The sequence below is a fragment of the Podarcis gaigeae genome (genome assembly GCF_964106915.1).
Source record: "Podarcis gaigeae genome assembly, chromosome: 10".
Taxonomy (NCBI): domain Eukaryota; kingdom Metazoa; phylum Chordata; class Lepidosauria; order Squamata; family Lacertidae; genus Podarcis; species Podarcis gaigeae.
This window is the reverse complement of record NC_139686.1, coordinates 66669925-66697358: the sequence shown is the minus strand read 5'-3', so window position 1 is coordinate 66697358 and position 27434 is coordinate 66669925. Positions and strand designations below refer to the sequence as shown.

General features: G+C 44.8%; 1 protein-coding gene across 1 annotated transcript in view; it reads left to right on the top strand.

Annotated features, from left to right (window-relative positions):
* Positions 1–18473, top strand: part of LOC310826478 (sucrase-isomaltase, intestinal-like) — a 101732-nt gene extending 83259 nt beyond the window's left edge. Inside the window, exons 17-23 of the mRNA XM_083701439.1 lie at positions 587–671; positions 2469–2525; positions 3959–4089; positions 5508–5596; positions 5851–5900; positions 12268–12426; positions 18316–18473. Of these exons, the coding sequence (XP_083557565.1) occupies positions 587–671; positions 2469–2525; positions 3959–4089; positions 5508–5596; positions 5851–5900; positions 12268–12426; positions 18316–18375 (631 nt within the window). The 3' untranslated portion in view covers positions 18376–18473. The remainder of the gene's footprint in view (positions 1–586; positions 672–2468; positions 2526–3958; positions 4090–5507; positions 5597–5850; positions 5901–12267; positions 12427–18315) is intronic.
* Positions 18474–27434: the final 8961 nt, after the last annotated feature.

The window sequence follows — 27434 nt, the reverse complement described above, 5'->3', positions numbered from 1 at the left end:
TGTTTTTAAGATTAGACTTTATCACAAGGAACACACATATTGGTTAACCATGAGTTATTCTTAAGGTGGGGACGCAGCTGTTGGAGACAGCAAGGATACACAAGCTTTGAAAATACACATTTGACATGTTCTGGAATGTTAGAGGGTATGTACTGTACAGTGGTACCTTGATTTACAACCACAATCCGTTCCTGAGGTCCGTTTGTAAACCAAAACAGGTTGTAACCCAAAGCACACTTTTGCCAATGGGGCCTCCTCCCCCCAAATTTGCTTGTAATAAAAAAAAAATGGGTTGTAATCCAAAAAAATGTTGCAAACTGGGACACGGACTTCCGGGTTTGATGTGTTTGTAATCCAAAACCTATGCAAACCAAGGTACCACTGTATAGGGCAGGAGCTCTCTGCTAGGGTATAAATTATGGACAATTCGGAACTTTTACACCTGCATTTATTATGAATTATTATTTCTAATACGAATGTTGGTAGCTCCATCCTTTTGGCAAATGCAGACAGGGAGCCTTTGCAAGCCGATAGAAACATTCTGCAGTTTCCACATATTGAGCAAATTATACAATTCTTGTTCTAGGTTTCCAGCTGACCCTCAGACCCATGAAATAGACACAGCTTTTCTTTGGGGATCTGCGTTTATGATTGCTCCAGTTCTTCAAGAGGCAAGTACTGGCAACACAATGGTACTGGGAGGAAGTGAAGATGGGCATATCATTCATAGTTTTCAAACAGAAACAGGATGAACTTCTGTTTGCTCATGTCCTTGCTGCTGGTGCATGATCACAGTCAATTATAGAAAATGATTGAATCTCAGAGATAGTCATTATAAATTGATCCTAGTCAATTTTCAGAAGGGATTGGATCCAAGTAAAACTGATACTAGCTCTCACCCAGCTGCTCCCAAATTTTCCTGCACCTCTTGCCTCCCTTCAGAGATGTGCGTTTGCACTCATAGTAAATCAAATTGCTAGAAATTAGCAAAAGGAGGAAAGGGAGGGGAAAACACTGTTGTAAAGCAGATTGAAATATTTTGATACTATTTTTTTTTTTTAAAAAATAAAATCTGTAACATGCGGCCAGGCACTGAGGAAAGGTTTTAAACCACCACGAATACTGATTCATGCATCAGTTATTCTATGTATATAAATCTATTACCTTAAGAGTGCTGCAGTGTGTACAGAGCACAGTAATGAACTCATTGTACTGGCACAACGAGCCTTTCTACCCTTGTACAGCAGGCCAAAAAATTAGATCATAAATCTGCCTTGCTTAAAATGCAGATGCCTAATTGTCAGGGTTGGCAGCCTGGAGGAAAGCCAAGGAGCGGGAAGGTAGCAAGAGGCAGTCTTCTTCGCTCAGTCTGTGCTGAGCAATGAGTTGCTTAGACTGAGGAGCCATGCCTGAATCATTAGCTGCACAAAGCGAGGTGAAACCCTTTTGGTCATTAGTGCCATGTAACTTGGGTACGCGGGTGGCGCCATGGGTTAAACCACAGAGCCTAGGACGTGCCGATCAGAAGGTCGGCAGTTCAAATCCCCGTGACAGGGTGAGCTCCCGTTGCTCGGTCCCTGCTCCTGCCAACCTAGCAGTTTGAAAGCATGTCAAAGTGCAAGTAGATAAATAGGTACTGCTCCGGCGGGAAGGTAAATGACGTTTCCGTGCGCTGCTCTGGTTCGCCAGAGGCGGCTTAGTCATGCTGGCCACATGACCCGGAAGCTGTACATCGGTTCCCTCGGCCAATAAAGCGAGATGAGCGCCTCAACCCTAGAGTCAGTCACAACTGAACCTAATGGTCAGGGGTCCATTTACCTTTACCTTTAACGTATGGTAACTGCAGTACTGTGTCCTAGCTATGGTGGTGCCTGTAATGTTGGCACTGAATCACAGGCGAGAACAAGTGAACCACTTCCTCCTCCAGCTTGTGGCCGTCTTACACTAATTAAATCAAGCCACAGTTGTGATCGTAGTGAAGCTGAAACAAAAAACCTAAGTTCCGAAGGTGGTGGTCATCACACTTTTGAAATTTGACTGGATAGCATCACAATTTGTTTACCAGTGGTATAGTTGTATCTGTACAAATATCAAACCAAAACTGAGGATATCAACACTGATATAGCAGATGTTAAGTTGTGGGCGAACATATCAGATGACACAGCAATTATTCAAACAGCTCTTGTTTATTCAAAGGCCAGAACAGAACTGAACTGAAGAGCTCAATCAGCCTGCTTATATAGAGCTCCAGAACAACGTAACTGTTGCAACTTTCTAAAACTATCCAATCACTGAACGTCACTTTTGATCCTTCATTTGCATACAAACTATCCAATCACTGAACGTCACTTTCGATCCTTCATTTGCATAACTATCTACAGTATCCCCCTGCTGGCCCAGGGTGAGAACTTCAGTACATAACAGGAGAAATGTATAAAGCTGATCTAACTCTTTCATGTTGGTTACAGGGAGCAAGATCAGTAGACGTATATTTCCCAGAAGCACCCTGGTTTGACTACTATACGGTATGTATTTGTAAAGATTACATTATGTTATATATCATTGAGTGTCTTGCATAAAATCTCACTGATCTCCAGTCAGCTGGCATTTCCACTGTTTTTCTTCATGTGCCCTTTACTAAACTTACTAATTTCCATTTTCAAAATCATCATAGAGTCCATCTTTGTTCTGTGCTGAACTAAATCTGAAAATGTTGAAATTTCAAGGAGCCTATGGAATTGCGACTCAGCTGAGCAATGTTTTCTTCCACTTTATGCATTGATTTCCCCCCTTTGCATTTTATATATAAAGATATGTCTTTCTATACTCTTGTGTGTAATATACCCCACACAGCCTTGGCAATAGGCTCAGGACTGAAAATAGAAAATACTACTTTAGACAAAACAAACACATGCTTAAATTCATAACCACAAGCTAGTTGAGACAAAAGCTATCTAGATGGCTTTAAGAATTCATTTAATTCACAGAGGAAAGGTCTACCCAAACCTACTAGCTAAATGCACCCTATAAGTGCCAAGGAATGTTTACCAGATGTTGAGGATAAGAAGCAAGAGATGGACATCTCCATTTTGCTTTGTTTATGAGTTCCTCAAGAAAATCTGCTTGGCCATTGTTGACGATACAGTGCTGGGCCAGGTGAACCATTGATCTAATCAAGAATAAGCAGGATTCTGCCTTAGGTTCCTTAGAGGAAAGGAAGGAGATAAATGTAGTAAAACAAAGGAAATAAAATCTTATTTTTCAGACTAGTTTCAAATATGTTTATTTGCATATGTGAGAAGGGACGCAGGTGGTGCTGTGGATTAAAGCCTCAGCGCCTAGGACTTGCCGATTGAAAGGTCGGCGGTTCGAATCCCTGCGGCAGGGTGCGCTCCCGCTGCTCGGTCCCAGCGCCTGCCAACCTAGCAGTTCGAAAGCACCTCCGGGTGCAAGTAGATAAATAGGGACCGCTTACCAGCGGGAAGGTAAACGGCGTTTCCGTGTGCGGCTCTGGCTCGCCAGGTGCAGCTTTGTCACGCTGGCCACGTGACCCGGAAGTGTCTCCGGACAGCGCTGGCCCCTGGCCTCTTAAGTGAGATGGGCGCACAACCCCAGAGTCTGTCAAGACTGGCCCGTACGGGCAGGGGTACCTTTATCTTTACCTTTATATGTGAGAAGCTATAGGTCCCAGGAAGTAATTTGCATTTTTGTTTCAGTAAACATTGTAGTATAAACAATAGGCAATTTTGAGTTCAGATTAAAATCCTGTTTACATGCCAACTGTGGAAATGGCTTTATGTAGTTTTTTTTTTAAACTATATACCGCAGTTTACAACAGTTGCAATACAGTAAAAGCCACAAAAATAATCAAAACAGATCACCAGCTATTTATATAGCCAGAGATGCTGCTACGATTGCTTTTGAAATAATTTTTCAGCTGTGTCCAATATTTTGGTAGGGAGATAAAGAGCCAGAGTCATCGCACCGTAAGCGCGTCAACATTAACGCCCCACTGGAAAAGATTCCACTCTTTATCCGAGGAGGATATATTTTGCCAACGCAAACACCAGCCGTAAGAACTGCTAAGAGGTAACTAACATAATTACCGTACCTTTTTTAAAAAATGATCAAATTAGAAAACTGGCCTGAACTTGGTACCATGCTGAAATTTGTCTGTGTTGTGCACCAAGTGTCAATTTCTTATAAATTACTACTGTAATGAGCGTAATCTCGCTTTGTACACTTAAAACCTTCCTGTTTGTTTTTTTCAAATGAAGTTAGATTGCTTTTTGCTCCTTGACATGGCAGAAATGAAATACGGGGCTGAGAGCATCAATGCACGCATGGCATTTGGGAGGTGGGTTTCCGAGTAGCCCATGCCTCAATCTATGTCTATCCAATCTTTATCCCTAGTGCTTATTTCAGGGTTGTTTTTAGCATTGGAGATTCAGCCTTTCCGCAACTACCAGCTGTCCCTTCTTGGGTTTTTGTGGATTGTGGGAGCAGGTTTTGCCTCAATGCTTTAGTTTTTCGGAAGGGGGGGTTGCACCTAAATGTGCAAAAAAGGTGCACCTATAGCAAATTTGTATGTTCCTGATGAGTACATTAATGTTGCACCACAACCAACTTTGCAAATTTTCTATTTGTGTATGGGTAAAAAAAAATCTATTAGTGTATGGGTAAATAAATGCTAATCATAGCTGTAGATACCAATGAATTTAATAGACTTCTCAGTTATACAGGTACACCTCCAGGTCACATTTTTGCTATAATGATATGACCAGGGAGGCTGAAAATTTTGGATTTGAACTATAGCCTTTGAATTAAGTCTCATGCTCTGCATATTCTTTGGTCTCCCATCACTATTTATGTCAGATGCTCATAGGGCACTTTCTTCTCCATTACTGGATAGCTCCCACTTGTTCACAGGACCATATTACTGGGCCATGCTTTCTTGTGTTTCATAATTGTTTTGTTGTTGTTGTTGTTGTTGTTTTTATACTGTAAGCCGCCCTCTGATCTTTGGATGAAGGGTGGTATATAAATGTTATAAATAATAATAACACTAATGATAATGAAAAGTCTATGGTTAATTGTCCTTGTGTTGCATTTTGAGGTACCTTGATATATATTCAGTGGCGTAGCGTGGGTTGTCAGCACCTGGGGCAAGGCAAGTAATTTGCGCCCCCTAACCCGTGGATTTGCACCCCCTAACCCGTGGATTTGCGCCCCCTAACCCTAACCCCCAGATGTTGTGCCCGGTGCGGCTGGGCCCCCCTGCACCCCCCACGCTATGCCACTGTATATATTGATGTTTAATACATGATTTGTGCATGGTTTGGTTTTGAATGTGGAATTTAGGTCTTTTATTGATTCCCTTTAGTTGGGATTGGCAAACTGCTTAGAGATTTCTAATGAAATCTGAAGCCGGATAGGAGTTAATCAAATAAATAAAAAGACTGTATCACCCACATTTCATAATTAGTTTTAAATTAATAATCCAACAGCCGACTGAATCCATTTGGACTCATTGTTGCCCTGGATGAACAAGGCCAAGCCACTGGTTCTCTCTTCTGGGATGATGGCGACTCTGCCGGTGAGTGTTCAGAAATGCTGGTATTGTATCTAAAACACATTTTATAAAGCGTAAAAGTGGCAGGGAAGGGTCTGACCTACTAACTGTCCCTTTAACTTGTGAGGAGGGGAGGGAGGAATGTTATTATTGAATAGGCAAGCACATGTTGTCTCAACGTGTGTCCTTTGTTATGTTTGAGTCTAAAAGGAAGCTGTTCCTTTTCCTTGTTAGATGACCTAATACTAACATCAGTCTTTTGATTTGTGTTTTGGCAGACACGGTCGAGAATGGAAATTATTTCTATGCCAGATATACATACAGAGAAGTAAGTAGAAAAAAAGCACTTGGACAAATAAGGTGTGTATTCAGCGGGTGTGGGTAGGGATGGAGAAGAGAGGTTCAGGAAGCAAAAGCTAAGTAAGGAGTAGAAATGAGTAAATAATAATAATAATAATAATAATAATAATAATAATAATAATAATAATAATTTTTATTTATATCCCACCCTCCCCAGCCAAGGCTGGGCTCAGAGCAGCTTACAAGCAATAATAAAAACAAGTTGAATGATTACAACTTAAAAACAAAATTAAAATACAACATTAAAATATTGAAACATTAAAATATTAAAAATTAGGCTGGGGAAGTGGTAGCCTCTATTTAGGGAAGACGTGTATCAGTTTTTGTTGTTGTTGTTTAGTCGTGTCTGACTCTTTGTGACCCCATGGGCCAGAGCACGCCAGACACTCCTATCTTCCACTGCCTCCCGCAGTTTGGTCAAACTCATGCTGGTAGCCTTGAGAACACTGTCAAACCATCTCGTCCTCTATCGTCCCCTTCTCCTTGTGCCCTCCATCTTTCCCAACATCAGGGTTTTTTCCAGGGAGTCTTCTCTTCTCATGAGGTGGCCAAAGTCTTGGAGCCTCAGCTTCATGATCTGTCCTTCCAGTGAGCACTCAGGGCTGATTTCCTTCAGAATGGATAGGTTTGATCTTCTTACAGTCCATGGGACTCTCAAGAGTCTCCTCCAGCACCATAATTCAAAAGCATCAATTCTTTGGCGATCAGCCTTCTTTATGGTCCAGCGCTCACTTCCATACATCTCTACTGGGAAAACCATAGCTTTAACTATATGGACATTTGTTGGCAAGGTGATGTCTCTGCTTTTTAAGATGCTGTCTAGGTTTGTCATTGCTGTTCTCCCAAGAAGCAGGCGTCTTTTAATTTCGTGACTGCAGTCACCATCTGCAGTGATCATGGAGCCCAAGAAAGTAAAATCTCTCACTGCCTCCCTTTCTTCCCCTTCTATTTGCCAGGAAGTGATGGGACCAGTGGCCATGATCTTAGTTTTTTTGATGAGGCAAAAACAAGGGACACACATTTTGAGGGGATCCAGTGAATCCTCTTCCTGATTCCTGATATCTCTTTGAAAATCTTCAAGGATGGAGATGCCATAACCTGTAGAAGCTGCTCCTTCTCTTCTTTCTAATATCCTGGCAAATGTTTGAACACTGCAGGCATCTTTATCCTCCCTTAATGCCTCTTCCAAGTCAGCTTCATGCAGTTAGTAATATTGGCAAACATAATGTAACAGGCTATTGGCCGTCCATCTCTTTGTTAGGGAGATCGCTTGTTGATAGCCCAAAATGGTTGGTTTACTCAGTGGGAGGTATTGGCTGAGAGATCACTCTGAAATGAAAAGCCATGAGTACAGATTGGGGGGGGGGGGAGTAGTGTGGGGTAGCTGATCTGCTGCCGGATAAGAGTTTTCCCCACTTAGGTTCTACCTATATATTTGTAAACCAAGCAGTTCTTACAAACATGTCACAAATCCTCTATGTTCTCTCACCCGAAAGGAAACCAAATCAAGGTAAGAGTTTTCACTGCTTGTGGGAAACACACAAAATATCAAGCATTAGTGTTGCTGTAAGTCAGCATGCATATCTCTCTATGAAGAAAAAATCAGAACGTTAGGGAGGGCTGAATAACCGCTACTCTCAGATTGCTGCAGCCGAGAAAGTTTCCTTTCCCTCCAGTTCTCTACAGAGCTGCCTATTGATGATGATCTTACTCAGGTCTGCAGTCCCAGAAAGATGCAATTGGCATTCAGTCCCAGAAGTATGCAATTAATAGGAGCCATTTAGAAGAACAAAATGACATTAATATTCCTGTGGTGTTGTTCCCAGACCTCCTGCTTACAGCACTGACAGTGAATTGGAGAAGAGTGATGACTATTTTTTCTGCATGATTATCTCTGCAGAGACTGGCATCGGATATTTCGTCTTAATACAGCAGATGCTTTTCCAGCATTAAGGCCCTTCCTTTGCTCTTTTCTTCAGAGTGCTTTTATCTTGTTGTCTTGCACAAAACTGGCATGGGCTGAATGGCAAAGGAAGGAAAAGATTAGACTAAGCTTCTGTCTTTGGCGTGGCGGGCAAAATGTGCCGAAGGCAATTGAGAGGCGATAGCCACTTTTATATTCTGCAGGAAATCGCTTTGCATTTGATTGCTGGCTCTGTGGCACTTCTATTTCTCATTGCTTAAATTGGATTCTTCTCTGTAGTACCTGAAATTACAACCTGCATTTAAGCCAACCCAAACCGCCAAGTTAACATTGCAAATGTGAGGTAGTTAAATCAGCATTCTAATACAGAAGAGGCATGCAATGCAGTGATATATAAGAGAGGCCTTAGAGAAATGTGTGTGAGAGTGAACAGACAGGCAAACACAGAGACACACAGTATTGAACTTTCTTAAAACAACATTCATAAACCTGCAGTAGTGAGAGAGGTGGGAAGCAGGGGCTATTCCATCAGCTCTGTTGAAAGGTGCTCTGGAAGCCTTTCCTGCTGAAGAGTGAAGTAAACACACATTCTTTATTACGGTCCAAAGACCCACAAAAACACTCCCGAAAGCAAAATATAGCAGGTATAGAGAGAAAACGTTTTATTAAGAAGAGTGAAGTGAGCTTAATAAAACCCCAATATGATAAACCAAGAGAAATGAAAATTTCCAAGAGCAGTGATCATACTCAAAACTGCATTACAAAGTCAGGGGGTGGGGAGATTCAGCCCAAATTCATGAGGTCGGTGAATCTGGCGGAGGGCCCTCAGTGCCAACCAGAGCAGGCAGGGAGAAATATGTGGCCAAAGACGCTCAGGTCCCAGGCTATTTATATGTAAAATAAGTAAGTAAGTAAATACTGTAAATATTCATATGCTGTAAGTTTCTTACAGTCTATTTAGTCAATTTTTCACTAAAACTGTTCTTACACATGTCTTAATTTTATTCTGATTGAATAGCTGACCCTGTTTAAGACTGTTTTAAGTAAGAGACACTTAACATCTATTCATTTCCCGTTTTCTTTTTCAAAATAGAAAGAAAGAAGGCACCTACCCATAACTTGAAAACTTATTTATTTATTATTGCATCAACTTTATATGCTGTTTAAATTGTATAAAACCTCAAAGCGATTTACAAAAAAAGATAAAACAATAAAACTGGGGGGGGGGGGGGAGAAATATCACAAGCATACTTTAAAACATACAAAAGTTTAAATACTCAAATACATTAAAGTTAAGTCAGCTTTCTAAGCATCTGGTTAGGCTTGTCTAAACAAGGTGCCGAAAATAGTACATAGTGAATAGCCTGCTTGATCTCAGTAGGCAGGGAATCCCCAAGTGCAGGTGCTGTCACACTAAACAATCAAGGTCCTAGAAATGTGGAACGGGTATTATGGGGCACCTATACTAGTGCCATGGAACACAGGTGGCGCTGTGGGTTAAACCAGAAAGCCTAGGGCTTGCCGATCAGAAGATCGGCGGTTCGAATCCCCGCAACGGGGTGAGCTCCCGTTGCTCAGTCCCTGCTCCTGCCAACCTAGCAGTTTGAAAGCACGGCAAAGTGCAAGTAGATAAATAGGTACCAAAGTGCAAGTACAGTGGTGCCCCGCAAGACGAATGCCTCGCTAAACGAAAAACCCACAAGACGAAAGGGTTTTCCGATTTTTAGCGGCTTCGCAAGACGAATTTCCCTATGGGCTTGCTTCGCAAGACGAAAGCGCAGCGCGCCTTCTCCTCTGTTCCCGGACCTGTCCTAAGGCTTGCGGTGGGAGGTCCGGGAACAGAGGACAAGGCGCGAAGGGCTTCTCCTCTGTTCCCGGGGCTTGCGGTGGGAGGAGGGTTTTTCCTCCCCACCGCCAACATTCAGAACAGCATTCTGAATGCTGGCGGTGGGGAGGAAAGCCCTCCTCCCACCCCAAGCCTTCAGGACAGGTCCGGGAACAGAGGGGAAGGTGAGCAGCGCTTCTCCTCTGTTCCCGGACCTGTCTTGAAGACTTGCGGTGGGAGGAAGGTTTTCCTCCCCACCGCCAACATTCAAAAGGCTGTTCTGAAGGCTGGCGGTGGGAAGAACAGCCCTTCTCCCCCGCCAGCCTTCAGAAGAGTTCCCGCCTAGGCTGCGGATAGCAGCCTGCTGCCCCGCGCGAGGGGCGCTCTGCTTAAGAGCGCCCCTCGCGCGGGGCAGCAGGCTGCTATCCGTAGCTTGGAGAGCCCTCTGGACCTCTTCTGAAGGCGGGCGGGGGGCAAAAGTCTTTGTCCCCCCTGCCTGCCTTCCCGGGGGCTTTTAAATCGCCCCGGGACAGCAGAGAATTCCTCCGCTGTCCCGGGAAGGCAGGCGGGGGAAAGCAAAGACTTTCGCCCCGCCGGCCTTCAGAAGAGGTCGGGGGACAGACTGTCCCCGGACCTGGTCTGAAGGCGGTTTCCATAGGAACGCATTGATTGATTTTCAATGCATTCCTATAGGAAACCGTGCTTCACAAGATGAAAAACTCGCAAGACGAAAAGACTTGCGGAACGAATTAATTTCGTCTTGCGAGGCTCCACTGTAGATAAATAGGTACCGCTCCGGCGGGAAGGTAAATGGCGTTTCTGTGTGCTGCTCTGGTTTGCCAGAAGCGGCTTAGTCATGCTGGCCACACGACCCGGAAGCTGTACGCCACCTCCCTCGGCCAATAAAGCGAGATGAGCGCCGCAATCCCAGAGTCGGCCACGTCTGGACCTAATGGTCAGAGGTCCCTTTACTTTCTACTAGTGCCAATTTCGACTGAAGCACATAGTGGGCACATAAAATCATTTAATAAATAAAAAAATCACGTAATAACAGGTGTAGAGAGGAATGCTGCAGTCAGAGGATTCTAGCGAACCTCTGTTGGAAACTGACAGATCTGTCTAGCGAAGTAATTAATACCTCCTCAGTAGCTGGTTTTTGTGGGTCTTTTATTGCTCGAAATGCATTTGGAAGTTGCTCAGTCATTGGCAGCTATCCCCTTGGGTGTATTTCTTCAGCTTTTAGTACTAAAGGTTATCTGTCCAAGAGCAAGTGTAATAAAGCACAGCACTCAGAAGTTGTATCCTGTGCCAACACAGGGCTGTGCTGATTGGTTTTCAATGTACAGTGGTACCTTGGTTCCCAAACTTAACCTGTTCCGGAAGTCTGTTCCAAAACCAAAGCGTTCTAAAACCAAGGTGTGCTTTCCCATAGAAAATAATGCAAAATGGATTAATCCGTTCCAGACTTTTAAAAACAACCCCTAAAACAGCCATTTAACATGAATTTTACTATCTAACAAGACCATTGATCCATAAAATAAAAGCAATAATCAGTATACTGTACTATAAAATAAATAAGACAGTATTGTAGATTGTAAAAATTAAAATTATTTTTTTTCTTACGTGCACTGATGATAGCCATTGTTTGGATGGGGGGCTTTTATCCATTTCTGCAGTCACACAATCAATCAATCAATCAATCAATAGCTGAACTGGGTTCCACACAGTCACAAAAACAAGTCACAGAAACGAAGTCACGAGCCAGAGTCATAAGTCAGTCTCATAAAACGAAGAACAAGTCACTGTCAAAAACACGAAAAGCCACACAAACCAAAACGCAAAAACGAAAGCTCCTAATATCACCTCTGTGTTGCGTGGGTGCTTGGGACTCAACAGCCGACAGACTCAACAGGAAACCTCTGATTAGCAGTGGGGGACACAATATACAAACGGAACACACTCAGCATGTTCTGCTTCCAAGGCAAACACCTACTTCTGGGTTTGCAGCGTTCTATTTCCAAGTTGTTCATAAACTAAGCTGTTCTAAAACCAAGGTACCACTACATGACTATCACTCTGTCTACAATGCACAGGAGACAGGGGCTGGAATCATGTTTCTGAATGGCCTCTCTGGAGTTTTTTATTTTATTTTATTCTTTGAACAATTCTGAAAAAACGCACCATGTTTCTTGCCTCGTTTATCAGAGCTTTCCCAGACCTTATCAGCTTCTTCAGTATCTTTAAAAAGAGGGCATATGGAAACTACGGTAACTACCTTAGGAGAACCTGTAGAGAGGTGAATAACTAAGCCATTAAATTGCAGCTGTGGTAGCTAGTGTCTTGTGGAAGACAAAGTCTCTCTTGTGTAAATGCGCTATGATGTATGTAGCAGCTGGTCCTTTGTGTTCCAATTTAGCTGAATGTTTGTTCATCTGTACTTCTGTCACCCAACTGGAATTCTGACAGCAGCACAACAGTTCTGTGTAGGACTTTTAAAAATAAAAAAAATGTGATGCCTACATCGTTTCGCCATTGCACTGTGTGTCAAATGAATGCCTAAAGTATTCTCCTCCTGAATTATTCTAGGGGCACTTGAAGACAAGTATTGTTAACAACAACTACAGTGGGGTTGATTCTCTAATATATGATACAGTTCAGATCCTTGGTGTGACCTCAAGACCTAATGCTGTCGTTATGAATGGAAAAGCCATCCGCAGAAGTGACATACATTACCAGGAAAATGGGGTAGGCATTCTGCTTGTGAATTACTTAAAATATTTATTGTTATTGTTGTTGTTGTTATTCCTGTATTATATATATAAATATATACCATATTTTTCACCCCATAGGACGCACCGGCCCATAGGACGCACCTAGTTTTTTTTGTGGGGAAATAAAGGGGGGGGAAAATCCCCCCCCCAGGTGCGGGGCTGGGGCGGGGGAAGCCTGAGCTTCCCCCGACCCCAGCCCCCAGAACAGGCTGCTATCCGCTAGCCGTGGGAGAGCTGAGCAAAGTCGTGCAGCTCTCCCATGGCTAGCGTAGAGCTGCGCGAAGCCCGAAGCCTGGGGCGTGCTGAGCTCAGTGCGCCCCAAGCTTCTGGGTGCTGGCAAGCTCTCCGCTAGCCGTGGGAGAGCTGCGTCTCCCACAGCTAGCGGATAGCTTCCTGAAGCCTGGAGAGCAAGAGGGGTCGGTGTGCACCATCCCCCCTCGCTCTCCAGGCTTCAGCGAAAGCCTGCAATTCGCACCATATACCGAAAAAGACGGTATATATAGCACTGTTTCCATTTTGCTGCAGTTAATCTTCAGACAAAAACTATGTTATCTATCTTGCTGTCCGTAATGCGCTTTATGTAGTCAATTAAGTACATTGCATTGTCATTACACGATTCCAGTCCGTTCAACTGTGTGCCAATTCACTATTGGCAGTAGTACACTGTGTGGTGGTTCCCTGCAACATGCCAGAAAGGGCAGGGGGGTAGCCTGAGGTGAGTGTGGTGCAAACACACGGACAGGAGCGCCGGATTGGTTCTGGCAAATTTGTGTCACACCAGCAGTAGCATCTCCTTCCTCCTCCCCATCCATGTCCCAATAGTTCAGGGGTCGGCAATGTTTTTTGTTTCCACCTCCATCGGAGGGCCTTCTCGGTAGTGGCACCCACCCTGTGGAACGCCCTCCCACCAGATGTCAAAGAGAAGACGAACTACCAAACTTTTAGAAGACATCTGAAAGCAGCCCTGTTTAGAGAAGCTTTTAATGTTTTAATAGGTTATTATATTTTAGTGTTTTGTTGGAAGCCGCCCAGAGTGGCTGGGGAAACCCAGCCAGATGGGCGGGGTATAAATAATAAATTATTATTATTTTGAGGCCGGTCCTGTCCACTCCCCAGCAGACCTCTCGGTGGGCCAGAGCATGCGCGCCCATGCGTGCACTCAAGCTAGTTCCAGCACTACTCTGGGTTAGAAGAGCACCGGAAATAGCATGTGCACATGCACACGGGTGCTACTCCGTCCCGGAAGTGCGCCAGAAATGCGCCAGAAATAGCTTGCACGCACGCGTACAGGCGCTCCTCCAGGTGAGGAGCACCTGTGCGCATACGCTATTTCTGGCGCTCTTCCGACCCAGAAGTAGGTCCCCATGGTGAGAAAAAAAATGGCACCGCGGGGGGAAAATGCATAGAATCCCCACGCTAATCCACAGAACGACCGTGAGCCGGTTCCAGGAAGCTCATGGGCTGGAACCGGCCGATGGGCCTTAGGTTGGCAACCTCTGCTGTAGTTACTTAGACTGGATCTAGACACGTCAAACCAGTGTTTCAGTTAAACATGTTGCAAACTTTGTACGAGAAATCAGATTGGCAAAAGCGGAACTCCACAGTTTTAGAATGCATACACAATGCATATGAAGTGCTTTTTCTTTGCCGATGTAGCTGAGTCCTCAGTCAGACGGAGGTCAGGTGAGCCATCCCATCCCATTTGCTGTTGACTACTAGCAGATGGGTGTCTGCTGGTGTGTGCAAATCTAGATCATGTTGAAAGTGCTCATGTTGAAGGTGGTTTGCTGCTAAAGGGAAAGCCACAAATAAATTTTTTTGAACCATCACTATATACTTGCAGCCATGACCTATGGACATGAGGAATGAAGTAGGAAATGGAGGGGGCCTATTAATCAAGCTGAACAGTTTGGCTGCTCCCCATAGTGTTAATATTTATCCAGCATGGGCATGTGAATGGTTCTTTCTGTGCCATTTGGCAGAATGTGCAGTTAGCATTTCAAAAACAGCCACCGCAGTAAGAATGGGAAACTTTTCTGTGCGCATATGTGGGAAGGCTGCCTGTCTTGTTTCATGACTGCTATTTACATAAGCTCACAATTACATGTTTTCCAAGCAACTACAAAATGGCAGCTGTCAGCAGATCATTAGGGCATTGTGTCACAACACTGTTAGGGCCACAGTGAAACATAATAATCATCATCATCATCATCATCATCCAGGGGTGGGTAAGGGGCTGTTATAATTCCTAAAACAATACGCGATAAAATCAATTCAGCCAGAATTTTGCTTACAGTGGAGAAGCTCAATAAAGTCCCTCACATCTGGGGCCGTTTCTAGGCAGGCTTGATCAAAGTTGGTCCCAAATCCATTTCCTCACCCCAGAGTTCTTGAAAACATCCTCTTTCTTCAGAAAAGGGACCTGGTTTTCTGCTGCTTTCTTGGCAGTGGTGGGGAAGGGGTGAGAAATTTCTCCAAAATTTCTGAAAGCAGCTGCTGCTTACCTTTACTGGATCTTGCCAGAAAGTATGGCCAGTGAGAAACTCTGGTAAGAACCTCGGGATGCCTTCTTCTTGAAACGCCTTGGTCGCGGCATGAAATTGTGTTTTTCCCAAGTCTTTCCAGGTAGCACAGCCAGTGGGAAGTTGTGGAGTGAGCATTGTGCTACTGAGAGTGATGTAGGGTGCTTATTTCTAAGTTTTAAAAGGATGGGGGGAAATGGGAAGCCCTTGTCCACCTCATAATATGAAGTAAGGTAAAGAGCAACTCCTTCCTGAAAATTTCAGAGAAATGCCTCCCCCCACCCTGTGATATTTGGGGAGGATTTCATCCCATCACCACCCTGCCATCCACCCAACAATTCATCAAAAACTGGGGAGAAATGAAATTCTTAGCATAGCTCTTGGCTTGAGTCTAGTGCCTTTCATTTCAGAAATTAATGTCAGGTCTAGAGTAGGAACATTGAATTTCCCCTAATAGAGATTTTTCCACTCCAGATACCTTGTAGTTGGCTATTTCACTCCAAATATTTTCTGTTATAGATGCTTTACAATTGCACTGCCCTCAAATGGCCCTTAAAGCCAGTAAAAGTCAGAAATCGCTTCTGAACACACCATCATATTTTTCTGGAAATAAATCACTAAGGACGCAAGCAAAAAAAATTAATAGTTTTTGCTGTGCTCTCTAGCTGGGAAATGGAGTCAGGATGCGAAGCCCCATTGCTTAATGCTGTTTCTGTAACTTACAATACTGAACAAATTGGTTGAACAAAGAACTAGAGAAAGAGGCTTTGCGTGGAAGCAATGGGGGAGGCCGGCACTTTCTATTTTAAAAGTGTCAGACTTCATCATTATAATTACTTTAGAATATTTTTTCCCATGCCTGCATTAAAAATATACTGGAATTACGAAAGGTGCCTATCAGATTACATATCAAAACCAATACTTTTTGATGGGGAGGGGACTGTTCAAGAAAATACAAGTGGCAGGTGATGGGAATGACCTCTGCATGAAATGTTGGAGAACTGTTGCCAGTCAAGAGTGGGCAATATTGGGCAATAGGGACAAATAGTCAACACAGCTTCTTGCATTCCTAAAGCATAATATTGTTTTGCCAACAGAAAAGAGAAATTGTGTATCCTTGGGAAATAGTTTCTGGAATAAGGTAGTTGATCAGAATAAGATAAACCCAGGTAATCGGTATTTGTCCAAAGCAGGCATAGGCAAACTCGGTCCTCCAAATGCTTTGAGACAACAATTCCCATCATCCCTGACCACTGGTCCTGTTAGCTAGGGATGATGGGAGTTGTAGCCCCAAAACATCTGGAGGGCTGAGTTTGCCTATGCCTGGTCCAGAGGATATTGGTTTAGTATGGCTACAACAGGGCTAGCCTCTTTTCTTATTAAGATCTCTCATTCTTATAGTAAATAGTGAGATTCTAGGGGCCTGAATTCACCAACCTCTCTGTGTGATTTGCTGTTCTTAACAGGATAGGCTTGTGCTTTGGCACACATCTCCTTTAAAACTGTAGACAAATAGTTTGCAAATGGATAATAGAAAGAACTTTAGTTAGACTGAATCATAAAAAGATGTCACCTATTTATTTTTCATGTTGAAATCAGTAATGTTGCATTTTAGTTGTTTTGGAAGTGCTGGAGAGTTCTCAACCATTATCTGCAAAAAAGACAGTGTCTGGGTAGTAACCTTTATAATAATTATTATTTGTACCCCGCCCATCTGGCTGGGTTTCCCCAGCCACTCTGGGCGGCTTCCAACAAAGATGAAAGATACACTAAAATGTCACATATTAAAAACTTCCCTGAACAGGGCTGCCTTCAGATGTCTTCTGAATGTCAGGTAGATGTTTATCGCTTTGACATCTGATGGGAGGGCATTCCACAGGGCGGGCGCCACTACCGAGAAGGCCCTCTGCCTGGTTCCCTGTAACTTGGCCTCTCGCAGTGAGGGAACCGCCAGAAGGCCCTCGGAGCTGGACCTCAGGGTCCGGGCAGAACGATGGGGGGGGGAGACGCTCCTTCAGATATACTGGACCGAGGCCGTTTAGGGCTTTAAAGGTCAGCGCCAACACTTTGAATTGTGCTCGGAAACATACTGGGAGCCAATGTAGGTCTTTCAAGACCAGTGTTATATGGTCTCGGCGGCTGCTCCCAGTCACCAGTCTAGCTGCCGCATTCTGGATTAGTTCTCGTTTCCGGGTCACCTTCAAAGGTAGCCCCACGTAGAGCGCATTGCAGTAGTCCAAGCGGGAGATAACCAGAGCATGTACCACTCTGGCGAGACAGTCTGCAGGCAGATAGGGTCTCAGCCTATGTACCAGATGGAGCTGGTAAACAGCTGCCCTGGATACAGATTTGACCTGTGCCTCCATGGACAGCTGTGAGTCCAAAATGACTCCCAGGCTGCGCACCTGGTCCTTCAGGGGCACTGTTACCCCATTCAGGACCAGGGAATCCTCCACACCTGCCCACCTCCTATCCCCCAAAAACAGTACTTCTGTCTTGTCAGGATTCAACCGCAATCTGTTAGCCGCCATCCATCCTCCAACTGCTTCCAGACACTCACACAGGACCTTCACCGCCTTCACTGGTTCTGATTTAAAAGAGAGGTAGAGCTGGGTATCATCTGCATACTGATGAACACCCAGCCCAAACCTCCTGATGATCTCTCCCAGTGGCTGCATGTAAATGTTGAAAAGCATGGAGGAGAGGACAGAACCCTGAGGCACCCCACAAGTGAGAGCCCAGGGGTCTGAACACTCATCCCCCACCACCACTTTCTGAACACGGCCCAGGAGGAAGGAGAGGAACCACTGTGTGACAGTGCCCCCAGCCCCTCAAGACGGTCCAGAAGGATGTTATGGTTGATGGTATCAAACGCCGCTGAGAGATCCAGCAGAACTAGGAAACAGCTCTCACCTTTGTCCCTAGCCCACCGGAGATCATCAACCAGTGCGACCAAGGCAGTTTCAGTCCCATGATGAGGCCTGAATCCTGACTGGAAGGGATCCAAATGGTCTGCTTCTTCCAGGCGTGCCTGGAGTTGTTCAGCAACCACTCGCTCAATCACCTGCCTTAGACTTCAGGTGTCTAGACTAGGTATCTTAGCTTAATTCTATATGAGAGGTATGTTATACCAGCCAAAATACAGTGGTATGATTCCAACAAAATGAAGCACTTTTAAGTTTCATTGTTTCATAAAGTAATTAAACATGTATTTAAACCTTCTCCTAAGGGCTTCCCAAATGTTTAGCTTTGGATGGGTTGTTCCTGTTCTGGTAATTCCTAACACTGGAGGTGGTTTTCTTTAAACCCATTTAACATTAATTTTCTTTCTTTCTCACTAGAAACTTGTTGTGCACCTTTCTGTACCACTTGGAGAAGAGTTGGACCTCATACTTCAATAGGATGCTGAAGAAATCAACTAATTTGCTTTGTGATTAAATCTGTAATTTGCATGTCTTCATGAATTCTCTTCTGAATTAATAAACATCAGTACCTTGCATATTTTTGTGAGTGTCCCATGCGTCCTCCTTTCTAGAGAATTACAGGGTAGGTTTTTCTGAGAAGCATAAATCAACGTGTCATTTTTAATGTTAATAAATGTCTGGATTCAAAAGAAAGTGGGCCTCCTGCTTCCATAGCAGGCTAGACTTTTTGAAGTCACTTCCAATTATATGAGATATATTCAACTAACTATAACGGCCACAACTAATTCAGGTCCTTTGCAGTGTCTAAGTAGAAGTTAGTTGAATTCAATACTATGAATGTTGCATCTAGGCCATTTTGCTATGGCAGCCACGTCTACTTTCACCTAATATCCTAGACTGGATTTCTGTACCCCAAGGAGAATCAAAAGCACTCACCAAAAAGGTTGACCTCATCATCATCAGGCAAGATTAGATATATGGTGGTTCAGTTTTTAATGCAATTCATCCCTTGATGCTGCAGTTGTCAAATGCTGGTGTCAGGGTGGGTGTCAGGAGCAGGTAAGAAATAGCTCACAAGATGTCAGTGAAGTTAACTCTTTATTGAAATAAACAGAATGGCTCAGGCTTCATGAGCACAGCAACCCTTCCCAGTAGATCGTGCCCCAATGAGGCAGTTGTGAGGACCAAAAGTCCCCACCTTCCCACAGCTCCTTAAGTATCCTTCTCCCTCGGGTCATTCCCAAGTAATCTGAGACTATGGTGCCTTGTCTGTTTTTGCTCCACCCTCTGATTCTGGGAGACCAGCAGGGAGTGGAATTGGTTGCAGCAAGAGGGGAAGACAGCCTCGCTTACTCACCAGCCTGACTCATCTTTGCCTCTTGGCCCCCCTCTTCTCCAGCCTCCGCTTCTGCCTCTGATTCTGGACTGTTCTCTGCCACAGTCTCTTCCAGCTCACTAAACCCTGTTGCCTCTTCAGCTTTCGGCACTTCCTCCTCCCAGTCTGCTCTCTCTTCTCCTTCTGACCACTCAGTGTTGTCCCATCACCAGTCCCCTAGCTCTGAGTCTTCTTCCCTTCCCAGCTGGCTCCTCGCATGATTCCTCTGCATCCAACCAGTCCATGACAGCTGAGCATCGGTGTGTAAACCAGGCTTAAGTGTTTAAGTCATCTAAAGCAAGCCAACTTTTGAGAAGAGAGTGAAAAATATTGTTCCACAGATCCGGTCAAAACTTTTTAAAAAGCTGCTTTCATGTATGTCTGGGGGTCTAGAGAGGGAAATATATTCAGCTACTTAACATGAACGTAAGTGCGATATATTTTTAAATGTTTAATTTATGCTGCAGCTTGAATTATTTACTTGGCTCCCTGATCAGCTGATAAGTTCAAATGCACATACTTTCTTTGCCAAACCTTAACTTGTCTAATGGTTCATGCTTTTTTCATGCAATGCATTACTCTAAAAGCACCTAAAGAGAGCTCCAGAGATAACTGAACAAGGGAGATGGATTGGACCAAATCATGCTCACTTGACACATTGATGCTCTTGGGGAAGGGACCAATCCTTACAATATTTTTTGTATGCAGCCACCCAGGTATAAAAAGAGTGTGCCTCACATCAGCTGCTAATGGTGTATGCACGTTGAAATCACAGCTTTTTGTAGCAAAGTACACAGGCTCAGCTGCTTGCAAGGATCATTCTCCTCTTTCTATCACTTTTGACAATAAAACTGACAGTTTAAATGAAAGTTGACCATTCACAACCGATATGAGATACCTGCCACACACGCCACACACACTGCATGTTTCAACAAAACAGAGTCAGCCTTCACAATACGTTAATTTCCTAAATCAGGCAGCACATGAGACACTTTTCAGACTTCACCTTACAGATAGCTTACCTTCCATGCAGTAGTCTGGTGGCAAATTCAGATGTTCCGTGTCCCTTCGTGATAGCCACAGCCATAGGCGCCGACTCCATGGGGCCTGAGGGGGCCCGAGCCCCCTCAAAAATTCGTTTGGGGGGGGGCTCTGCCCCCCCAATAATTTAAGAAAATTATTAGTTATATTATGCTTTGTAAAATCACAAAATTCTGTTGGTATTTTTTATTTTCCTTGTTTGATGATAGTTACCTTTTAAAATACATTCAGTAATGAGTTAAGACAAAGCCACTCCCGATCTAGAGAGGGGGTGGGGTTGCGGGCTCTCGACCCATCAACAATCTCGCGGGGCTGGCGTCAGCCCCACGAGAAGCGGGGATTCCCCCTAGCTCATTAATATTCACCGCCCACGGCGGCAGCAAATCGGCTGCCGCAAAGGGCGGGCCCTCACAGGTTCACTTAAGGTCAGGGCAGCCCGGGGCTCGCCCCTTTCGTTCCCCCAGCAGCAGCGGTTTGGAGGTCTTGGGCCCCCCCAATATTTTTTATAAGTCGGTATGGGCCCCCGCCCCCCCAATATTTTTTATAAGTCGGCGCCCCTGGCCACAGCCACGCCCCCTCACTCCTTTCTAAGACTATGCAACCTAATCAGATTATACCATAATCTTATAGTTATACAGTCATAATAATTAGGGGTGCATTGCAACAATCCGTGCTGATCTCCATGCATTATCTTACAGCTAAATCTATTATTTTTAGTGCATATACATGGATAAGTGGTGTGTATCTTCTTTCAGGAAGATTTAATCTGTGCTTTCCTTGACATTCCAGTTGAATGCAACAGGACACAAACACCATTCTCTTGAAATTGAAGTACCTTGTGTTTTCTGTGTTCTGAAATCCTTGTGTTTTCTGTGTTCAGAACTCTTGATGTCCTGCACACTTTCTCCAGATTGACCCTAGGAGCCCATCTTCAGTGACTCACTCACCTCCTTTCGTTCTGATTGGCTCCAATCAGAACAAAGGGTGAGAAAACGACTTCTCAGTAGATAAACATTCCCCTTTCATGCTGTTTGGGCAGCTCCAAGACACTAGAGACAGAAACCCTGTTGAGAGAAACCCACCTCTATTCTCAAGGTCTAGAACAGAGGTGGGTAGATGGTTACTTAGAGATCTATTACTGGTTGAATTGCTGTAGTTCAGCAAGGGGTTCTAACCCCTGACTGTATGACAATAAGAGACTCTCACCCAACAAATGAGGCTATTTGGACTTCCTGGTCTACAGTAAGACGTAGATCTCTATTTATATATGGATATCATCCCCGTGTATGTGGCTGGTGGGGTGCAGCAGGTAATTGGCTTTCTCTTTGCTCCCCCACCCCAATGTTTTCTTTGGTTTGCGGACCTCAAAATTCCAACAAAAAACAAAGTATTTCCTGCAAGACTAAATTCAGGCCATACCTACACTAAAATGCTTGCTCACTTGGCAGAATGCTATGGGCCAAAACACTGAGAACTGGCTTTTAGCCTTGCAGCCATAAAGAGAGCACTTCAGAAATTGCAGCGTGACAGATGGTAAAGCACTAAGATGTTTTGTTTCATCTAGCGTCTAACATCAACCGCAGTCACAAGTTTGTATAAAGTTTGCTCAAGACAAAAATGCACCGTGTGTAAAAGTGCCCTAATGGAGCCTCCCTCTGCTTTAGCCATAATTACAGAAGCCCTGAATGCAAACTGAGGTATAAGTATATTTCCATTCATTCTCAGTGCAAAATCCTCACAAGAAAAGAGCTTTAAGAAAATGCTTCTGTGTGTAGATAGTGACCCTGTGTTTTTGAAAGTCACATTTATCAAATGCACGGCTGCTGAAGTTAACTTGGGAATTAATGACTACGTGGCACAAATTCACATGCCAAAGTGTGACTTCTCAGTGCAAATCTCTGAAGGATCACAATGTGCCTTTCTCATCTGAGCGCTGCATAAGTGCACCCACAATCAAAGGCTTCCCATTTTCAGGGAGTCTCGGAACCCACTAAATCTGTCAAAACATTCCTTGCCTGAGCCCTTCAACTGGTATGGCTTTGGACTGGAGTGAAGACTTGGACTTGCGAGTCGGTGAAGGGGGGTGTCAGATGGAGCCGATCGGCAGACCTTAGCGATGTGGCCCCTTCTGGAACACTTCCTACAGATGGCGTCTCTGAATCGACACTTGGCACGGGAATGGTTGCCTCCGCAGCCGGCACATTCCGGTTGGCCCTTGGACTTCTGTTGGAACTTCCTGCGCTGCCGCTTTGTCTGGTGCACGTCCTCGTCTTCACTGGAGGATGCCTCATCACTGCTGGCCTCTTCGTGATGCACTGGAACTGGCTTCCTAGCAAGACATGGGCTGCTGAACTTGCGGATCTCCTGGGCGGAGCGTTCAGCAGCTTCTGAGGCCACAGCCTCCTCAATGGCTTTCTGTAGTGTGAGGTCTGGCTTGGCGAGGAGACGCCGTTGCAGATGGATGTCCCGGACCCCGCAGACGATTCGATCCATCAGGGCATCGTCTAAGTCTCGGAACTCACAGTGCATGGCAGCCTGTCTGAGGGCAGTGGTGTAGTTGTTGATTGACTCCCCCTCTGCCTGGTTCCAGTGGTAAAACGCATGGCGGGCAGCAATCTTGGACGGCTTTGGTGCGTAGTGGTTGCAGAGCTTCTCTTGGATCGTGTCCCATGGTGTTGCCTGGACTGCTTCAGGCGCAACCAATGCTCGGGCTGTCTCAAACACCTCAGGCCCACAGAGGCTGAGGAATAGGCACCGCTTCCGATCCTTTGATACTGCTGTCAGCTCGTTGGCTTGGAGGTAGCAATCAAACCGAGCGAGGTAGGAGTCCCATGATTCAGAGGCTGGCGCAAACGGCGGTAGAGGCACAAGTGAAGCCATGATTCCGATGCCGGCGTGAAGGGCGATGGATGGAACACAGTGCTCTTAGCCAGAAGAGTCAGCTCTGAATTGGTTCTGTCCAGTGATTTCGCTCAGTGATTTCGCTGTGATTCAGCTCAGTGATTCAGCTCAGTTCAGAGGCTGGCCGCATCTGGCTGTGCTCTGATGTCCATCGATCCCATCCTCGTCGCCAGTGTTAAGTTGTGGGTTGACATAACAGACGGTACAGCGATTTCTCCAAGTAGCTCTTTATTTTGTAAGCTGGAATAGAACTGACTGCAAACAGCTCAGCCGGCCTGCTTTTATAGGCAGCCGGCTGTCAACATTGTAGCAACAACAGCCCAGAGTTTCCCGCCTAAAATAACTGACGTGGACCTGAGTGAAAACTATCTACAGACCTGAGTGAAAACTATATACAGTATCCCCCTGCTGGCCCAGGGTGAAACTTCACTACATAACAGTACGGATCAGGGAGATCTAAGTCCCTGCTCATACAGGGAGTACAGGATCAGGTTGAATTGGTTCTGCCCAGTGATTTCGCTCAGTGATTTCGCTCTGTGATTCAGCTCAGTTCAGAGGATGGCCGCATCTGGCTGTGCTCTGATGTCCACCGATCCCACCTTCGTCGCCAGTGTAGAATAGTGGGTAGACATGGCAGACGACACAGCGATTTCTCCAAAGCAGCTCTTTATTTTGTAAGCTGGAATAGAAACTGAACAGCAAACAGCTCAGCCGGCCTGCTTTTATAGGCAGCCGGCTGTCAACATTGTAGCAACAACAACCCAGGGTTTCCCGCCTAAAATAACTGACGTGGACCTGAGTGAAAACTACCTACAGTATCCCCCTGCTGGCCCAGGGTGAGAACTTCAGTACATAACACCTTTGCTATTTGCCATCTCATCTCCTCAGCTGCCTGCTCCCGTCTGATAATAAACTGAGGAATGGATCTGAGTGCCACAACCAAAATTGAGCTCTCCTGAAATGCCACACGCCTGCCTGCTTTGTCTTGCTTGATGCAGATTGTGCTGCTTTTGTGAAACTTTTGCTTAGCTTAAAAACTGGCCAGGTTCTACCAGATGTGATGTTGGGGGAAATTGCACTGAAGGACAACTATGTGCTGAAATTTAGGGTATAATATATCAGGCTTTTCCACCCAATAAGGTATGGAATAACAATAAAATGCTTTTTTTAAAAAAAAAAACCACACACATCACTATTCTAACAAAGATTGAAACCAGGATTAAGGGTTAGGGAATTATCACACGTAGTCTCCAAACTAAACAAAGTTCTCAAAACTTCCCCAATTAGACCCCTGAGTTTTTTCTGAGACAGACAGGATTCTCAGGCAACATAAAATCAGTGCTGCTCTAGCTCTCCAAAAGCGAAATCATTAGGACTGAGGGTCACTTCATCGACTGCCCTAAAATTGCAGGTTACTGAGCCAATTAGATCAACTCAGAAGTGAAAGACAGCCTGGAGAGTCACCTCTGCACTGTAATTTTGAGCATTTAGGAGCTTACATTGCTGATAAAAGAAACCTAATCTGAAAGGTTCTTGTGACCTTGCCCTCTGGTGTGGGGTCCAACGGCATAATAATACAACTGATCTCTATGCACTAAAAAAATACAACTCCGAATGAGCCCGATGCATGTGATTTCTGTTTTTAATCTTTTGATCAGCGGCCACGTTTTCCAAGGTATGAACTGTGAGCTACATGCAATCCTACCATGGCTTTCCTTCCACTCTGCCCAACTGAACTGTTTTGTGCCCTCTTCAACGGGCACAAAACTCTGCAACGGTTTTGAAATAAATGTGCAGCCAGCCAGCGGGAAGACAGTCGTTAGCAGTGTTGCTGAAGTATGTAATTTTTTTTAATTTGGAATATGGACCATGGTGGCTCATAATGTTCAGTGTGAAACAAGCATTATGAACCCAGTTCTTCTCAAGATTTGAGTTTAATCTGAGCTAGATAAGACCTCTATCCACCGACTTTTTAATGGATTTTTAAAATTTCACCATCCACTCTTTTACTTGACTTTTGCTGTGGCGGCGGCAGCAACAACAAGAAAATGAAGTACATCTCCCGCCACACTCACTCTACCTTCTTTGCCCTCAGCATCTGCAACACGGCGGCAATTATGGTTCCAGAGGCAGGAACCATCGAAAGGCGCTATTCTCAAGGAAGCTTAGATTAAGATAAAGGTAAAGGGACCCCTGACCATTAGGTCCAGTCGTGGCTGACTCTGGGGTTGTGGCGCTCATTTCACTTTACTGGCTGAGGGAGCCGGCATACAGCTTCCGGGTCATGTGGGCAGCATGACTAACTAAGCCACTTCTGGCAAACCAGAGCAGCGCACGGAAATGCCGTTTACCTTCCCGCCGGAGTGGTACCTATTTATCTACTTGCACTTTTTGGCATGCTTTTGAACTGCTAGGTTAGCAGGAGCAGGGACTGAGCAACGGGAGCTCACCCGTTGCGGGGATTCAAACCGCCGACCTTCTGATCGGCAAGTCCTAGGCTCTGTGGTTTATTTTTTTAAAAAAATAATATTTATTACTTTTAAAAATTACAGAAAAGGAAAAGAAGAAAAGACCAAAGAGAAAAAAGAAAGAAAGGGAAAAAATACATTGTATAAACAATACAAAACACAACCTAAACACATTAAACTAAACTAAACAAAACCCTAACCCACCTTAACCCTAAACAAAACAGAACAATAACCATTTAAAAACATACATCAAGTCTATCTTTCATTCCCTTGTTTCCTCAACTTCCTCTCACCTCCCTTTTTGTATTCCACTTCTATTAATTGTTTCAGCAAATCCTTTCCATCTTTCTCTATTTTCTGTCCTATTATAAATATCTTAACATATTTTTTTATCATTTAAAACTAAAATACTTATATATACTTAACCCACAGCGCCACCTGCGTCAACCTTAGATTAGCATACCAGAATTCCAGGTGCCTGGCTAGGGAGCAGTGGCTGACCTGAGGTCACAAATTCCAGCGGTGCCCTGTACAACACCAAAATTTGCCCTCCTTGCCTCTCACCTTCCATTCTACATCGTAGCTGTGACACCCCATAGTCTCCGTGCCCAGTGTGACAAAACTGGTTGAGCTGGTAGGGAGCAGAGGGAGTGGGGCCAGGGAGAGAAGGAAGAAGATGGAGGGAGGGGAAGAAAGTTCCTTCTGCTGTCCTTTACACTGCTAAGTAGGAGCAGGAGCAAGGAGTTGGGTGGGAGGGGCTCCTGCAGGAGGGAGCAGCAATAACAAATGAATTTAGAACTCTAGAGTAAGGTTACCAGATTTTTTTCCCCAATTAATCCGGGGACACTTTTCAATTTCAATAGGAATGATAGGATTTTGTCAGGGGACTGATTTGTAAATCCGGGAACTGTCCCGGATTTGTAAATCCGGGAAACGGGGACGTCTGGTAACCTTACTCTAGAGCCCAATGAAGATTGCAGTAGCCCACCCATCATTAGTAAGCATGGTAAGATAACATTTCCTCTAGAATTTCAGACAGGTCTCAGCTCTGCTCGGAGATAGTTGGGGGGGGGGGGGTTTCAATTTGTGACCTTCTTTGCAGAAAGCAGAGCAGAGGCTGTCCCATTGAGGTACAGCCTTTCCTTAAAACCTCACAGCAGTTTAGTGCAGTCGAGAATCACCAAAGGGTGGGTGTTTTCTCATGATCGCTATATGCTGAAGGTGTCGTGGGCAAGATCTGGCTTTTGTTTTCTTGTGATATATTCATGCACATTCTAATGTTTAACATCATTGGAGGGACACGGGTGGAACTGTGGGTTAAACCACAGAGCCTAGGACTTGCCGATCAGAAGGTCGGCGGTTCGAATCCCCGCGATGTGGTGAGCTCCCGTTGCTTGGTCCCTGCTCCTGCCAACCTAGCAGTTCGAAAGCACGTCAAAGTGCAAGTAGATAAATAGGTACCACTCCGGCAGGAAGGTAAACAGTGTTTCCGTGCGCTGCTCTGGTTTGCCAAAAGCAGCTTAGTCATGCTGGCCACATGACTCGGAAGCTGTACACCGGCTCCCTCGGCCAATAAAGTAGATGAGCTCCGCAACCCCAGAGTCGGCCATGACTGGACCTAATGGTCAGGGGTCCCTTTACCTTTACCTAATGTTTAACATCAAGTAGTCCTTAAAGGGCCCAGGAAGATAATAAAATGAGAGGATGTGATCTGCCTTCTCCAGTTAACCCCTGTATTTGACGCTGCCTCT